We start from the raw sequence: 18683 nt of genomic DNA, 5'->3' as shown, positions 1-18683 counted from the left end.
TTCACTGTTACTGGAGAATCATCTCTAAGTGGAAGGGACTGCAGAGCTTTACAAAGTGCTTTGCAGCAATATAGTAGGTGAGTGAAAACAGAGATATCAGCCTGCACGTTTAGCACTACAGCTACCGGCCATAAAGACAGCATATATATATATATATATATATATAACCCTTATATACAATGTATAATTTTAATAATGAAAGACTATAATATGCTGTTCAAAATGGCCCTGATACGAAGAGGAATACTAGATACCATCTAGCTATACACATAGAGGTTCTATCCAGCTCTTCTGTGCTGACTTCCTTGAAGCAGCAACTTGCCTCATGGTACGGAACAAATGTGTCATGAATATGCTGACTGATCATTATCACCATATTTCACACTTCAGCAAGATCCAGCTAATGCTTTCTAGACAGGCTAACAAGGTAGGGCTTGTTGTACACCTAGTTTCAGATTAAGCAATCAACACAGCTGATATAACCACTTCCAAGATTTGCCACCAATTTTCTTGCTTTCTCCTTACATCGAACGACCTCAGGTGCTGTCTTCTGCCAGTGCAGAGAAGAGGGAAAAGAACTTTATTGAATACCTTGTGCCTGAGCTGCAGAACTGTGGGAATACCCCAGAGCCAGGAGCGCTGTCTCCACCAGCTGGCTAAAGAGCACATCTTTGCGAACCAGAACGAACTCAGCATGCTCTTCTCGATTATCGTATTCAAGAGAGGCGTCCGACTGCTCCACCACACAAAAGACTGGAATCATCAAACCTAGATGAAAAAAAAACAACAACAAAACATCAATAACAGAGGAAGAAGTAGTGTGTCATACATATCTGATTAAAGCTGTAAACTAAAACACCTCCTAGAAGGCTCATCTTAAGTGGAAATCTGCCTTTCCTCCCTGTGGGATAGCTTTTGTTTTCTTTCCAAGGGAAATACTGAAGTCTCATCACTTGACTCATTTAAAAACCTCACTGAAAGCTCCAGAGAATACAATTCAGGAACAGAATCACAGTCAGCATGAGGACGAACAAGATTTCCTAATAAGACCTTTTCAACATTGCAGAAGTTTTCTACAGTTCCAGTGCTACAGTTTCTACAGTCCCTGTTCTTTCAGGTCAGAGTTTCTCCACATTCAACCATAGGAAAACCTGACACACAAATGCCACTTCTGCTTCTCTCCTCACAGTGAAAGTATGCAGGTGTCAGCAGAGGCTAGTCCCATACACAGTTCTCAGCTGGGGTAGGTTTATTTGCCCATTTTCAGTGGCCAGTCTTCTCACTGTGCATGGAAAATACCCTTGCATTGATTTTGCTGAAAATGATAATCTTGTGGTGGCAGCTGATGCAGACCCAGAGAGGCCAGTGGCTGTCCTCTCACTGTATGTATGAAGAGAGTGAGAACAGCTCTCTTTGAAAGAGGGTCAAGGATGAGGAGGAACCACAGAAGTGGAAAACTCAGGGGGTGGCCTGGATTCAATTTTGTTCTGTTTTATTGTGAATTTACTTTTGTGGTTACAGGATCAAGTCATCTATGGCAATAAATTGTGGGGCATGAACTTAAAGGGATTCAGTACTACAGACAGTAGAGACACAAGCCAATTTGCAGGAGACGGCCCTACAGTACTCAAAGCATGTGCATGGAGGGAAAATGGAACAGATGGAAAACGTACAGAACTGCACGGCCATTTCCATCGCCTGCTACAGGCCAGGCTGTAGTCAGGGGGTGGCAAAAGAAAAAAACATTACCTCCAGTCACAGAAATTTATGAACTGGCTACATAAAATTTGTTAGTCCCTAGATAAACTAGGAAATATCGGGGCAGAGACAAATCTCAGACTAAAGCAGGTCTCCAAATGTGCTATCTAAAGTTCATAATACTGCCAGAAAGTTCACCTCTCACTCCTGTTCTTCAGAATGAAATATATCCATTTCCAGTAGATAACAACTATGAAAAAACCCTGAGTATATTTATGAAAGGCCAGACACAAATCACTGTATTCCTGGACCAGGCACTTCTTTAAGGGAAAAGGAGGAGAAAGCCACATTTCAGTTCTCCTTCTGTACAAAGTCAGTTAAATATCTTCACGATCTTCTACTATCAGTAGCTTCAGAATTTACAAACCAATACTTATATATTCCTTCAGAGGAGTCACCCTGCCCTGAAATAGATGCTGTCACACCAGTAACAACTGCTAAGGGACTTAAATCCTCCTTGTCTTGAATTTGAAGAGACTAGTTTTACTTTAAAAATATATTTTAGATACACAATCCTCACTTAGTGACCTGTCCGGCATGGAGAGGCTCCCAATCTGACATTCTAACTGCAGGCCAGCAGCAGCAGCTACAAGCCACAATATCCAGTTGATGTGTTTTAATTCTTTGTTTTAAAATGCATTCTGAAGTAATGTGTAAGTAGGTTACGGCATCACATTGACGCTGCTCCCTCTTCACTGCTTGATTCTGGGTTAAACTGATGCATTTTGCAAGTTCAAGCAGCCAAATTCTAACACACAGTGTTAAAAAAAAAATCTCAGCAAAAAATATCTCTAGGTGCTTTCGTGAAAAGACATTCCAAGGCAGACCCTGTTCCTCTGAAATCAATGACAAAATTTCTATTCCTATCAAAGGTTAAAAGCTGGATTCTATTTGTCCATAAACCATTTAACTAGTTAAAATTAAATTTAACCTCTGTAAGCAACAAACTTCCCCTCCTGTCAAACATGCAGTCTGTCATAGCATTTTTGATGGTGCTATTAATCTCTTAACAAAAGATTAAGATGCTTGGCCAAATGCTGAGGCTGTGATATTGGTTGTGTAAACTGCATTTTGGCAAGACAGGAAAAGTAGGTGAATGTAAACTGATGAGAGGGATGCCACCGCATCTTTTTCCCTTCTGCTGGACGCTTTCTTAGTCACACAACAGCCTTTCCATCCTTCCAGCACAGAAGCTGCACCCGTTCTCCACACTCATTGTTTACTGTCTTGGTACAAACAGGATCTCAAATGCTAGAACTGATGCCGAACCTGACATCACTTTTTGGATGGCACAAGGGACCCACAGGACTCTTGCCCATGACGACTTTCCTGCCCCTTGCTGCTTCCCATGCTTGCAGGGACACTGCTACAGAAACAGCGTTTGCAAAAACATCTCTGAACTCAGTGACCCAGCGCAACTGATGATAAGCTGCTATTAGTACCTTAAAAACAGAGAGCAAAGGGCAGGTTACCACATCTACCATTGCTAACCCATTCTCATGCCTCCTGCTGTAGCACCTGGAATCTTAATACCAATCCTATTTTACTAAAACACAACAGTAATCCAACTTATTTCCAAGTAAAACTCACTCCAAGGAAGCTCCATCTGCTTTGCCCTCTATTTCACATTGGAGAGTTAAGCTATAATGTCTCCAATGGATTTATTGCCTCAAACTTCTCTGTTTCCTGATGTTATCTGAAAATAAATTAACATACTTTCAGTACATTGGAATCAGAAGAAAAAACATCTGCAGCCAAAAGTCAGCATGCTCTTTACACACTGATATACACCATGTCTTGCTCTTAGATGCATATATTATACCTGCAGCTCACTGCAGGGCCCTAACAGAAAAGCAAGGCAAGTTAGTCACTGCTCATTGTCAATCCAGTTGAAGAACTTACAGCAATACTCAGAGAGCAAGAGACCAAGCATCCATAATGAAATCTCACATGCAGTGCTACAGCAATGCAAGCCAGCCTTACTCAGAAGTCCCGAAACTCCTCAGCTCTTTCCCTAATGACCAATCAGCCAGAACTACTGTCATCCTCTCTCTCCCATGAATACACACAAAAAAGGCTAAGGTCCATTTCGCACTGAACTTCCGCGCACTCGTCCCAGCTTTAGAGAGATGCTGCGGTGAATCAAGCTGTACAGCTCATGGTAGATGACATACGGTACTGATTTTCACACTCGGAGAAAACAAGGGGTAATCTGAGGGCTAAAAAGGAAACAGTTTGTTGCCTTAAAGGATGAACACAGTGCTGGAACGCACACAAAACATTAACAGCAATCACAAATTATACAAAAGACTTTTTCTCCTTGATATTAATTCACTTAACTGACTTATAAGCAGCTCTTTCATGCTTCTCACAGAGCTTTGACTCTGTATAGATAGCATCAGTCTAAAACATTAGGGGAGCATAACACAAGATCTACATCCATATACAAGCAAGAATTCCATCTAATCTGTGGAATAGAACAGGAAAAACATGTTCCCACTATTACGGAGAAGAACAGAATGGCTAGCAGTGACTGGTACCTTTGTATAATACATATTTTTAAAACAAATCAGAGATGGGATTTAAGCTCCACTTTTGCTTTCACAGAAAAGCTGCAATGTACAGAGAAGACTTTGTAAACATAGTCGCATTTTTTGCTGAGACTTTTCTAAGGGGCAGAAAAATTCAGAAGAAATTAAATATGTATCAGAGACCTGTGTCCAAATGCACTTTTTCTCCTCTCCTTGCCCATTCCAATCAAAATTTCAGCTTTATTTCACTGGGGAGCAATCCATGCTTAAAAATGAAGGAAAGAGAAACAGGTATTTCATTCAAGAAGTGAAAACTCTGGACACTCCGCTGCGTAAAACATTCATTTTTATAAAAAACTTGAAGCCAGTTAGAAGTATTACCAAACTGCAGTCATGCAGCTCCCCAGAAAACATTTTCAGTTGTAAGATTTGCAAGTAAAAGCTGTAAATTTCTAATGACCAACTAGAAGGACAAGACAGAGCAGATATTAAGAAGTCCTGCACTGTTTCTTTTGTTCATCTGCAAATGATACTTTGCCCAATGCATGCTTTAAAGCAAGAAATAAATGTGATCCTGTCAGCACCGAACTTATACGCATTGTCCACTCCCACATAACCATCATAGGCCCAGCACATACAGCGAAAAAGAAAAGGGTACAGAAAGCTGAGGAGGAGGTTATTCAGCCACCCACCTCTCCAGCCATTAAATAGGGAGCAGCGCTTATGTGGCTTAATAAGTATAATATGAAGATCAACCAATAAGAGGCACCAATAATATTCACGTCTTTTTAGATTAAAATCTGTTTCCATCAGCACAAGTTTTGAGCCCCGTCTAGGTGTTATTTAATTTAATCTAATTTGAACAATTTCCAAACATCAGCTTGATTAATTTCAACAGCATGGTGTTATGGAAAGATTTACTGTACAGGGGTTGTCTAGTAGGGAATTAATAAAGAAGCCAGTTCTTAGCCCTGAGTAACATGAGGTTTTAAGACTTCCCAGATTTCTAGTGGGAATACTTCACAGCACAAGCATGTTTTCTTCTGGGAGTGAAACCCACCAAAATTATTAAAAACTGAGATCAAATGGTAGTGTCAAACCCAAAGGAAATCATTCTACAGTGGAGAGATTTTTATCAAATGAAGAAAGTGGAAAATAAAGTTTTTGTTGTTGCTGTTGTACTTTGGGTTTTTAGGTTTTGTTTGCTGGTTGTTGGTTTTTTTAAACAGAAAACAGACACATGCAGAGTAATGTCCCTCAAAGACAAAGCAAATTTCTAAGCAAATTTCTATGGTTAGGAGTTCAGAAACCAGGACATCTATTTTAAAATTCATAAACTACTGAAAAGTCTTCATTACTGTATGCAGAAAACATTTTCGCTAGCAGAGACTGCAACGTGGGTCATTCTCTAAGCTAGCCTTTCCAATACAGAGAAAAGAAAAAAAATCATCTAGGTAACAGCAAGAGCAGAATCCACAAGGGTTATTCTCACACACGCCTCAAAACACTGAATTACAAGCAACTTCAGCTGGACTTCTAAGATGAGACCCTTACCCTGCAAGAGAGACCAGGAAGCTCAATTAGCAATGCATGGACTGTCTTGAGGAAATTATCTAGATAAAGATTCCAAATATTTAATAATAAAGCATGCTTCCACAAATGGCAATACCTACAGGAAGCAGTCAAACTACAAACATTTCCTAAACCTAATCTGCTTCTGTTTTTTCTTCAGGTGAGAGCCCTTTAGCCAGCAAAGGCAGTGATGGAAAAGCAGTCCATTTATTTCTCTTTGCGCTGCAATAGAGCTGACCTTATCTATATTGATTTAGTATCAACTATCTTTCCCTTTCTTTTAAACAAATTCAAAAAATGAACCTAAATTGAGAAAACTGTTTTAAAAGGCAGAAATCAGCATCCATGCGGCACAGGAGCGGTTTGCCAGTTCTCACATCCTGCAGCTCTAATTTAAAAGGAAGAAACCAATTAAGTTTGACAGCTTTCAGTTATTCAGAAATACCTGAATTTCTGCACCAAAGGTGGCCATCCTACATCGTAGTGCAACATGAATCTGTAATTTCTATTCCGAAAAACTTAACGCTACCAGCAAGGGAAAAAAGAAAAGAAAAAAAAAAACAAACGTGACGCTTCAAAGCTTCAGCGTGCCACTTCTTCGAAATGGTGTAAGCTGCGAATCTTGAAGTGACTGGAAATGAAAACCTAGTGCGTATACTAACAATCAGGAGGCTTCTGTTCAAGATGCAACTAGCTGAACAAACACAGAATCACATAATCATTTAGGTTGGGAAGGACCTTAAAGTTCACATATGACAGGAGAGAAATTCATAATGAGAAAAGATCAGCTGCATTCCAAAACGGTTTTTTCTGAGAGGAAGGACACCAAATAGAAATTGAAAAAACAGGGTTTTGTTCTGATCTTGACACCACCTTTATTTAAATCACAGTGTAGCTGTAGCTGGTGGTGATGCGAGATCTTCGCCAGAAAATCCTGCAGAGTCCAGTTGAGGGCTGCACATAGAGGATACGCAATGACAGGCTGAACATGCACAACTGTACCATCTCCACAGTGCCACACATACATGACTATTCGCGCTCAAGAAGGATCAGGCTTGAAGCAGATCCCAGGTTCAGCCCATGGCTGTGCAATTCAGTGATGAGGTGGAAGAGACAGAGCTCACACACTTCAGCAATCGTTAGTCATGTCCATTAAAGCTCACTTTCAAGCTACCCCATAGATTATAAATATAATTAAATTGGACAGAATATAAGCTGTTGGCACTTAACTTATTTACAATAAATGCTTGGTTTGGGTAAATGGACTGTGTTTCACCCTTTTACATATCAAGCACCAGCTTACAACAGTCTCATTATGAGGCTGAGAATTCTTCCACTGTAAATCTTTTTTAATGGGGACAGGAGGAATGACTTTGCAGTTGTTTGTCACTAACCACTCGGAACCACATGCAGAAAGCTGTGTGTGCACACTGACACGCGGCCAGTGGGAAATCTCTATGTCAAATACAAGAGACGATATCAGCATTGTTGCAACTGTACAACCCTATGTAAAACAAAAGCATCAAGCTCCTCATTACAGCAAAAGGTTTTGTTTAAAAACAAGGATCTTACTTTCTGCTAATCCTCTGCTCTCCAATGTGTTTCAGACAAAATGTGAGATACCTGATTTTTTTGCATAAAACCAGTAATGTGATGCTGTTAAACTCCCACTCTTCATGGATTTATAAGCCCATTGCAAATAATTTGTTCCAGGATGCAACTTGCTGAAGAAGAGCTCAGTCCACAGATTATTTTAATACGTTTGCCAAAGAAACAAAATCATGTTAAATAACATTACGTTGTAGAATTTTTCTTCTTAGGAGGGCCAGAGGAAGTAAAACTAAGGACAATATCTTTTTCCTCCTCCTCCTCAGTTATTTTTTCTGGCTTTACATATTCAATAAATCTGTAGGCAGGAAATGCATTTCTACATATTATATTTTAGCCAATGGTGAATGCAAACCACAAGATATTATTTACATCCTTCTTCAGCTTCCAGTCCTTTCTGTGGCTTCAGTCTCCCAACCATCACAACTATCCCAGATCTCAGGAAATCTTATAAATAAGTCACTAACGTCTGTGCAGATGTCCCCTGCTTCTGACAGCTTAACTAGCCAAAGAATCCTTCTCCTAGCTGAAATAACAGCTTTACTGTTTAACACAAAATATTCCAGGCCACCAACCCACCACAGAAACATATTATGGAACTCATAACTTGATTTGATAATACTTGAGTTTCTCAAAAAAGGGTATAAAAAAGCCGTATTCAGAGCATGTGCCGAGACGAACAAGAAATGAGAAATTCAGAGGGACACGAAGCATTTACCTCTAGTGCAGCCTCTCCTGCTCCATGTCTGGGACAGAAGCGTTACTTACAGGAGATGAGGCCTTTTGTTAGTCAAAGGACCAGCTGCTTCTGGTAACTAACCCCCTTTGCTAAACTAGTTGCATTAACTCAACCCAAACTTTGAATGTCACACTGATTGGGTTCAAAGGGCAAGAAAGGGAGCAGCTGCTGGGGCTTTGTGCCACCCGGTTAGCCCAGGCACAGCCTTGCACGGGGAAGCCAGGAGGCACAAGCAACTGAACAGGATAATAAAGCTCTCCACCCAAATGAGTGAAAAGTGACAGTGATGATAATCGAGACCTCAAAATATGGTTTTATGGGAGCCTGAGTCAGAAGAAGGCACAAACAGCTGTCCCTGTTGTTCCAGAGGAAAGCTCAGCTTCCCCTGCCAGCCAGCCCCCCTGAGACGTGCAGGAATGCCCGTGGCAGTACCAGCACCATGCGTTCTGCCAGAACCACAGGCAGGCTTTCCAATTCATAGAACAGAATCATAGAATCATTTCAGATGGAAAAGACACTTAAGATCATTGAGTCCAACCATTGACATTGAAAGGCAAAGGTGAAGACATTATAGCTATATTTTTCTTGAAGAAAACAGCTCAGTTGTTTCAACATGTTTCCCAGTTAAAAAGAAGAAAAAATACCCCACAGCAGTACTTTATAATATGAACTAATGGAAAATATACTCATTTTACTCAAAACCAGTGAAGGAAACACTTTTAAATTAAACTGACATTTAAAAAAAAAAATCATCTTAAGCCATTAATTTCCTATAAGTTTTAGGTTTTGGTTTCTGTAACTTAAAAACAAGTTTAGTGTTCGGGGCGGGGGGTGGTGGTGTGTGTTTGGTTTGGGGGACGGCTTTCTGTTGTTTTTCTCTCAACTACGTAACAAAATTCGCCTAAGGGGCTAAGACGCCCTACGCCAAGTTCCACCCAGAATTAATTTTAATGACCAACATTTTTAAACCCTGAAAACTGGAACCACTAATAAGTCCTTAAGTTCAGTGGTGCTAGCAGATGCCACCATATTATGTAACATCTTCTAGCAAAAGCATTTTAATGAAGGTTCTATTAACTAGTCTCCTGGTACTGGGATAAGCCCCCTGGAATGCAACAGAAAAGCTTTCATAGCTGGTTTGAGGTTTTATTTCTGGAGAGGAGCTGCGTACCACACTCAGGCCTGTTTTGGGATCTCCACTGGGACCCACCAGCAAGCTCTTTTCTCCTTTGTGTCCATTCCTCTGTGAACCACTCCCTGGCAAGAAAAAGAAATCGTATCACCCCCCCTCATATTACCAGATAAACAACTGACAGAGAGTCTAATGTAACTACTGCACCTACACCTCTGTCTTCAAGCCCATTGCAGGCTGCAGCTGTAAGACAAGCTGAATGGATCTGTCATTCGTTGTAATCATTGCCTCCTTCCCTCATGTCTTTTAGATACTGGCGGCATTAGAGAACCTCATTTCTAAGTGACAATATCAACAGATATGGCAGAACTGGTTACAGGCAAAAGTTACAAATATGCACGCAATAGGACAAGCCACATTAAACACTGTCTCAGAATAAATGTCATCAAACTCAATAGTTACTGATGGAGACCTTCATCCTGCTATGCTTTCAGCAAGGGTTCAGCTACTGCTACGGCAACATCATTACTAGATGGTATTTTTCTGGTATAAGGAGACCACAAAAATCTTCATCAGATCTTCAGCGGGAAAATTAATAGAGGAGACAACCACAACCAAGAAAGAGTAAGAGCTGCTCCATCACTCTGTCCTCTAGAAAGCAGTTAACTTCCCCCTCTGTCTCACTTTTCACCAGTCAATAGGCAAAGAGTCTCACACAGCCTGCACTCGCTGCCCATTATGGGTCAGGAACCGGCATCTGGGGCTTGGCCTTCACTTACAACTCCAATCTTCCACACCCCATGCTCCTGCAGAGAGACAGCAACTTCTGAGTGGCGTTCTCTCCTATTCCTCCTTTTTCAAGGACAGAAGATCAAGAACTGTGGGGGAAGCACTCCACATTTACACAAAGATGAGATCACACATATGACAACTACCCATCTGAGCGTTATTCTTTTAGAACATTTACGTTTATCAGCCAGCAGGTCACATTAATTTAACAGTTTTTAGGAACTCCCACATCTTTATCAAAGAAGTCACGAGGTCGAGGAACAAAAGTTAACAGGTACCTTCTCAGGTATGCACAGTACACTGTTCAGACAGCAAGATTTGGGCAAGAGTGGAAAGGACCTACCTACAGGCTGATCTGCTATGCATGGATTCACTTGTTAAGAGTCAGCAATCCATGCTTTTGGGGCTCAACAGGCTGAATTGCTGCAACATCACGTACACAGAGCTACATTAGAGAATCAGATACTTCTGCTAGTGCAAATGCATGTGCTCGCCTAGAGGTGTTAGCCAAAGAAAGCAGATTACATCTGCTCTCCAAAGGCTGAACTGGCTCCCAGTTCACTTCCGGATGCCATTCCAAATGTTGATTTATAAAGCTGTGTGGTACATGACTAGAGCCAAAGCTACCGTAGAGAGGATCTCTCTTTCCATGGCAGAAAGGACACTTCCGCTTACAGCTCTAGGACTCAGACTGGGAGAAAATGGAAAGCCAGGTTCCCTCAGCCTCAGGCCTTCGACTACAATTAGGTCCCTTTTCAGAAGAGCACAGCTGGAGTATTGACCCAGCACAGGGCTTTTTTAGCTACGGGGTTTTAATCAGAAGACTGAGATGGCGAGGTAGCCAAAGGGTTACAGAAGAGTCAGTCCCAGGTAGCAATGGCTTAAGAGACTGAGTACTCTTACTGGCATATATGTCCACAGATTTGGAGAAGAAAAAAAAAATTGGAAAAAAAACATGAAGTAGCACAGCTTTTTATTTTGAAGAAGAAAGAAGTCCTTTTCACTACTTTCTACCTGTCCACGGCATTCTCTGAGCTCATCTATTTGGTAGGTCAGCAGGACACTGTGATCATATTAATATAATCAGGAAGGCTCAAACCAATGACAGAAACATTACATTCATCATTAAGCCAAACCCAGACACTCAGATGATGCATAACTTGAGCTTTACTGTCAAGCAGTACACCTGCTTACTGCGTACTTGCTCATAGCAGCCCATATGAAGTCTACCATCCGGACTTAGAGCTTGAACAACAAACTTGACTTAAAAAAAAGGGAGAAAGAAAAGAAAAAAGTCCACACTTCTGTTACTCTGCATTTTCTCCAAGTCTAAAAATTGGTAGAGTGTATGACAGGTCCACCTCATTTTTCTTAATGATGTTTTTATTATTCTTTCACTCAATTAAAACAGAAATGGATATTGCATCTTCTGACTGTATAATTGTTATTGTAATCTGTTTTCGATCACTGCTTGGGAAATGGGTCCAAAACAACATAAACTATCCACAGCCTCAGAATACAAGTCATTTTCTTTTACTACGACACTTAGAGAGACATCTATCATGTTGCTCTGCTAGCATGTTTGTATTATGGCAAAAAAGTTATTTGTAAGTTGGGAAAAGACATTATGAAAATCACCTTTTACTCCAAAGTATTGTATAACTCATAATTTATAACTACATTTCTTAATAACCATTTGAAATAATAAGGCTGGAAACTGTGCACATCTAATTTTAATATATAAATAATGGAAATGCATATAAACCAAAATATGCTCAAAATATGAATTCATATTACTCTCGAAAAATAGTCTGGTTATAGTTTTGAAAATGACATGCTTCATTTCCAATATATGCCTGTCGGCTAAATTTATGACAAAACACTCTCTGTGAGTTTAGATTATCATGATGGTAAATACTTCTATGCGAGTCTCTTCACTTATCTGAAGTTTCCGTCCAAATGCAGACAAAGTCAGCAACTTCAAGAGAGTGAAGTGTCAGTGACACACAAGTAAAGAGAGCCTAATCCAGCCACTTCTCAACATTATAGAAATAGAACATCTGAGACACACAGAGAGAAAGTAACCTTGTGGCTGTATGCAGCAATACAAATCATGGGGTTTGATACAAGAAATTCCCTTCCCGACACTTCTTGCCAGATTTAGTACTTTTGAAAAGGTTTACTGTCAATAGAGTGTCTTTTCATCTCAGCATGTGTCTTTGGGGGAAAAAATAAGGAGGGAGCACATTTAAGTGGGAGACATTTCTACTGCACTCTGAAAATGCAGTGGGCGTATGGTTATCTCAAGAGATGCCTCAGCTTCATATAAAATATAGTCTGACAAGTTATTTTTATTAATCCTTTTTACCTTGCTGACATTGCTACAAACAAGGTACAGTTGTGCTCAGACCATTTACTATTGCATGTTGTCTGATACAAGGACATCGGTTACAGCAAAATGACGGACAATTTTTACTATTAGCCAGGTAATTTTCTATTTAGAAAACAAGTCCTATGCTTAAACTCTTAACAGAGCTACCTGCCTCTTTTCTTCAAGTTGTTTTTGTTCCCTTCATACAAATAACAACAATCCTCTTTTTCCTAACACTGCTGCATGTAACACCAATAATGATTCAGCATTTGCCAGGAAATGTAAAATATATCTTGAGTTCAGACGCAAGATCTCTGCCCTAGCATCTGGCTTAGTATACTCACAATGCAGGACTCACACTCCATCTTTTAAGCAATCCTGTAAATTATTTGCGTAGCCATATTCTAAGTAGAAATGCCTCCTGGAAGGAGGTTTTACATAAGTCCTCAGGCATTGGCAACATCAATGTTCATGTATTTAAAAATCAGAGTAAGAATGACAATTTTAAATTTAAAAAAAACCAAACAACCCACCTTTCAAACATTGTCTATCAACATTTCACAGTGTCAGCAGCCCTGAATTGCTAATAGACAAATGCTGACATCTTGGTATATTTGTAGATATCTTCAGGGGATACCAGCAGAGCTAGTACAGGTATTTAAAAAAAAAAATTAAAAAAAAAAAAAAAAAAACACCAAACACCACACACACACACAACACCCCGCAACCTTAAAATATGAGTTTAGGGTTTTTTTTAAAGTTCTCTGAAATAAAGGAAATAAAATTGGAAATATAAAATGGAGTATTTTTCCCTTCCTAATACCTGGATCAATGCAAACGAAGACGGAGACAAAGTACACACAACAGCTGCAATACATGCTTTTGTACAAAGCGCAGGAACTCTGGGAAAAAAGTTCCTAACTACAGAACTGCAACAAGATGGACAACATGACTTGCTGGCTGAGAACATATCATGCATTAAAGCAGTCAACACTTTGTGAATGGCCACAAGAACCTCATCTAGAGGGGCTAACAATTCCCCTCAAATTAAACGGCAAAGCGTATTTACTGTCTTTCGTACCACTGATCAATGTAAACTCATTTGTACGTAACCCCACAGCAAAGACCTCGCCGCTGAGTGTTCTGCAACAAGTACAAAGCTTGTTGGAGGGCAATTTTTTTTTTAGTATGGCTAGAGGCTAGAAAACATTTCTCAAAAGCCATCAAATGCTCAGCTGCCTTTTGTCTGCTGTGACTATTTCTTACATCTGCGTTAATGACACATGTCATCATGGGGACCAATGCATCTGACCCAGGACGTTTGGTACAGTAGGAACCAATTACCACAAGACAATTTTTTCAAAGCTAGAAAGGGGATCGGTTCCTTGTTCAACACAGCAGGCTGGTTTCAAAACCACTTTGAGCTTCAAAAGGAGAGCACGCTCGTTCGGTAGTTACAGAGTCTGGATCAGGCACAGGTTATCTCGAACAAGCCCCCATTGTATCAATCAAAGGGACTCGGTAATACCTTATACCTTGAAAAACTGGGCCTTTAATCCTAAAACACGGCAGTAGTTACTAATTTAACTAAATTATCATGAGGGATGGTAATTAAAGGCCTAACTTATCTATGCCTTGCAATTTGGGATTCGAAATAAAATCTTCCTAACTTTTCAGATTTTCAGCTATTTTGAAAAGTTTAAAAATAAGATTTAAAAGCAGGTTGGGGACTGCTCAATCACAAAAATAAGAATTTTCCTAAACAGGTTACACAGCTGTTTGGCGAATATAAATACATGACTGCAGTAAAACTGTCTTCATTTTACATCATCATAGGTGCCATACTGTATTATCATCTCCTGTGTCAATGCGAGTGACAAAAATCTTACTGGTCCAAGTATTTTACTCAAGCTCCAAGCCACAGTTGTGGCCCTTTTCTTCCCCATTCCACAGAGACAGCTTTAAGGAGAACACCAGTAATGGAAAGTAACTGCAATAATAAATATTCAGACTAGAATCTCTATGAAGACTATTACACTCAAATACTTTTAAAGGTATTTTAAAGTAATTGATACCACCTGAAAGTCCATGCTACAAACAAGAAATTTTAAATGACTTAGCTGTCTGCTGAAATGATGATTTGATTACAATTATATTGTGCCAGGTTTTTTCTACAGTACAGTAAAATAATTTAAATAGAATATAAAGACTCCCAAAAATTAAGTATTTAGGAAAAGAATCTTTAGACCTCACCTTTAAGTGTTTATTCATAACAATAGAAGTTTAATACTGTTTTTTCTCCTTCAATGTCTGAATCCTTCATCTAAATTCTGAGTGAGAAATATGCCGCTATTTTATTTCTTGAAAATAAGTTACCTCACTGGCATCTTTATAGTTTTCAATATGATTTTGCCATCTTCTTCAGACATAAAAAAAATTCTGAGAAGTCCCTGACAATCACATTAACAGGAGTTTTCAAACAAACGCCCTATGAATAGCTGACAGTAAAACTTCTGTTTTATCCCAATGAAACTAAGAAAAGGCAGGACCCAATTTATAAAGCTGGGGGAAGAATTAACATTGACTTTTTCCCAGATGATGGTTTCTTTTTCTTCCCTTCGGTTCACGATGAGAATAATAGCATCTAGTTAACTAACGCGGTCATGGATATGTGGTGGGGAGGAAGCGGGGAGATGACTCGAAATGCTTAGGAACTGTTGCGGGAAAAAATAAAATCTTACTAAAGCTAATCTTATATCTTGAATTCAAAATTGTCAGTGGCTTTCTGTAGATGCAACTTAGAGTTCCAAAATTACTCTAAACATCAAATTACGCCTAGGTCACCGAATGGGTGGATACCCTATATTCTGTTTAATGCGTATGTTCAATTGCACATATATTTTAACCAACTGTGTCTTTATTTTAATAACAGACCAAGTACTGAAAACACATAAAGAAAGACTATTTTTCTACCTCAGCAAAAATCCAGCTGATACACTACATGACCCTCCAGGAGTGACTGCTCTGTTTATTCTATTTACATGACATAATCTGATTGGAAAAGGGGGGTGAGGGTGGAAATCAGCAAGAAGACTGGTAACTCATTTTTAACCATGAATGGTCATAAAAAAAAAAATCACCGTCTTGCTTTTCTTACTATTCCTGTTCTTCTTTTCTTACTGCTCCTGTTAAATTCCTCATTACGTATCAGAAATGCGTAAAATTCAAGAATTTACATTTCCTCATTATCCCTAATGAATTAGGTCAGAGTACAAGGCAACATTTTCCAACTGTTCTGCAACAGACAAAAAAATATATTCACATACTGCTGGTTCCTGATCTAACAAGGATTTGTGTCTTTCATGCTTCTGTATCTCAATGCATTTAATTCTTTCAAATAGCTACATACTTCTTTCAGGCAGCATGAAGCTATTCTTTATCTAGGATCTAGGCAGGAAGACTATCTAAAACTTAACCTTTCACTTTACTCAATTCATAAGGGCAAGTGAAACTGCTTCCTTACTCCGTTCAGGATGCCATTCAGAGTTTAACGTTAACTAACCGTTTAGAACAGAGGAGCAAATTTGATCAGCCTGTACTCTTCCGTCTGCACAGAAATGGATTTTCTCTTCACTGAAGTACTTTAAATCTTTTACAAAAGATGTAAAAGGAAGCACAAACCCTATGACGGTTCTGCACAAATATTTAGAACAGATTTTGACAAACGGCTCTTTAACCATCCTCGGTCAGCATTTCTGTCACCCCAGAGGTATATTAGAAACGATTTCTAACTACACCTAAGACGACAAGACCATGACGCTTCATAGCTTTATGGGACCTACAGCAATTAGCAGCAGTACTCCGAAGAGTCAATGTATCCACATTTCTGGTACATCCGACTTTGTACGAGCATGGTAACCAGAGCTACAGATTAACATCCCGATCACACAATTAATTTGAATTCTCTGAAAGTTTTCTCCTCCATTAATATTCTCTAAACTAAATCACATGTTTTAACAGCTAAATGAATAAGAACATATTACTATCAGACTGCATCAAACTAATCTAACCAGCCAGTTCTTTGCAATCATTTCCTGCTCTAAATTTGAATGTGTGTCTTCGCTGTATTTTGGTTTTATGTTTCTATTTCAGCAAATCCAAACTTCAAAACAGCTTATTCTGCACACTGGCCTTTTAAGTTGCCTTCAGAGGCTTTGGATGCTTATTTTCTATGCTCTTCAAAATCAGCACATATATGTATATGCACATCCGCTCATACACAAACAGGTTCATGAATTGCAATCAACAATTTTGTAAATATAAGTTTCCTAGCCATTAATCATCCTTATTTTTTTTTTAATCCTTATGGAGTGAATTACTAACTGAGAGGAGACGCCAATTCTAGTAAGTGAATGTTACCCAACAGGGATATAAAGCTGTCAACACCATAGTGCTCTTGCTTGCTCTAAACTCTCTCCCAGGCTTCATATGTTTTTTAAAGCAATATTAGCCTTTTTTTCCCAGGGACCTTTATAAAACCTGCCTCCCCTGAACATCTGAGCACTTGTGCTTTATTACATACAGGTTTTAAAACAGACTGGTTAGATAACTGCTGAAACATTTTAGAAAGCACTAAGTTAGTCAGGCAAACCAAAATTGGACTCTAACACATCGGACTGACGCTAACAACATCGTAAACAGTACTGAAACTTTTAAATCTCCTATTAAACACAACCTTTAAGACCCCATTTATCTTTTTAGTGACCTTCACTAGTTTATTACAGCTGCTGTAATGGCCCTTTGAATTAAGTACATTCAGGTTAGGAATTAAAAAATAATAAAAAAGGTGAGTCGTAAGGCAAAATTTCCCATAAGAATGACTGATTTTCTGTCTTCACTACAAAAGCTTAGTTTAAAACACTTTTTCACTCATAAATCTAGAGAGAAAGCTAAAAACACCTACACCACTGTAATATTTCTCTACTTCTCAGGGAAGTCACTGGAAAAATAATTGTAGCAAACACTACGATTATAAAACTTGTTACCAAAGGTCATCAGTCTCATCATAGCACCAGTTAGTTGAGAGCTTATTTAAGCTCTGTTCGCAGGGATTAAGTTCAGAAACAGATATTATTACACCAAAAAGCCACTTGACAAGTAGGAAAGAATTTCAGCATTTGCATATCTAAGGCCCAAAAGGAGATAAAAAAAAGAATTGCTAGCATCTGTCTTTGCTTTCAAAACCTTTAGATATACTTCAGAGAAAAAAAAATTATCAAAACTATTAGCCTCTAGTCTCTGGAGAGTAACTAGACTCTTAGTCTCTGGTTTCCAGTAAACTGGAAAAATTTCTTTTTTTTTTTCCCCAAATGAAGTTCACATTGAATAAATATTAGTGCTTTTTAAATCTTGAAAAATAAGAATAAATGTAAGATATTATATATAGTTTTAAGTAATAAGAATAAACTGAAAGACTGACAACTGAAGCCTTAGATGCCATTTCACTACAACTTTCAGTAGTTTCCTTTTTATCAAACACTAGGAACAATACTTTAAAAAGCCTTTATTAATATTTATTTGAGGAGAAGTTTTATACCAATCTCCCAGTATATTAAGAGTTAGCCTTTCCGAGAACGTCTACAGCTGCATTTCACAACTCAGTTGAAAAAATTACTGACACCGCAGCGATCACTGCAAAGATACACATACCCAGAAATAACCAAAACGGCGCGATCTGCATTCAGAAGATCGCTTGGTCACACGGGTTCTTGAAGACCAAACTTGAAAAAGAACAGAGGAAAAAATATCTGGAAATTAGCTCTGTTGATTTATCTTGAGAGCATTTCCAGGAGGAAAAAAAATGAAATCAATTTTAAACAGCACCATTATCTTATTAAAAAAATCTGCCTTAACTAATTTAGTATTGAGTATTATAGAACCTAGGTAAGTATTCAGACAAGAATAATTTTCTTCTTGCTCTCAGTATCAATGAGGAGTAATGAACAAACTTTATTATGAATAGCCTAAAACCAAAGAGATTGAGACTGTTTAAAGAACACCAGCTAAGCAAAAGGAAGAAAAAAAAATTACTCCTGCATCTCCTATTCCCCCACACTTTTACACTCCAGTCTACACCAACTTTATAAATGAGCTGAAGAATAATGAATGAAAATGTAGCCTCTT

General features: G+C 38.8%; 1 protein-coding gene across 4 annotated transcripts in view; it reads right to left on the bottom strand.

The window, feature by feature from the left end:
- The window catches only part of SATB2 (SATB homeobox 2), a 137963-nt gene that overhangs the window by 113329 nt on the left and 5951 nt on the right, over positions 1–18683 (bottom strand). For all 4 annotated transcript variants that reach the window (XM_064451938.1, XM_064451937.1, XM_064451936.1 and 1 more), the window contains exon 3: positions 592–768. In XM_064451938.1, coding sequence (XP_064308008.1) covers positions 592–768 — 177 coding nt within the window. The remainder of the gene's footprint in view (positions 1–591; positions 769–18683) is intronic.

The sequence above is a fragment of the Phalacrocorax carbo genome, chromosome 5 (assembly GCF_963921805.1).
Source record: "Phalacrocorax carbo chromosome 5, bPhaCar2.1, whole genome shotgun sequence".
NCBI classification, from domain to species: domain Eukaryota; kingdom Metazoa; phylum Chordata; class Aves; order Suliformes; family Phalacrocoracidae; genus Phalacrocorax; species Phalacrocorax carbo.
The sequence above is the reverse complement of the archived record's forward strand: the minus strand, read 5'-3'. Positions and strand labels throughout refer to the sequence as shown.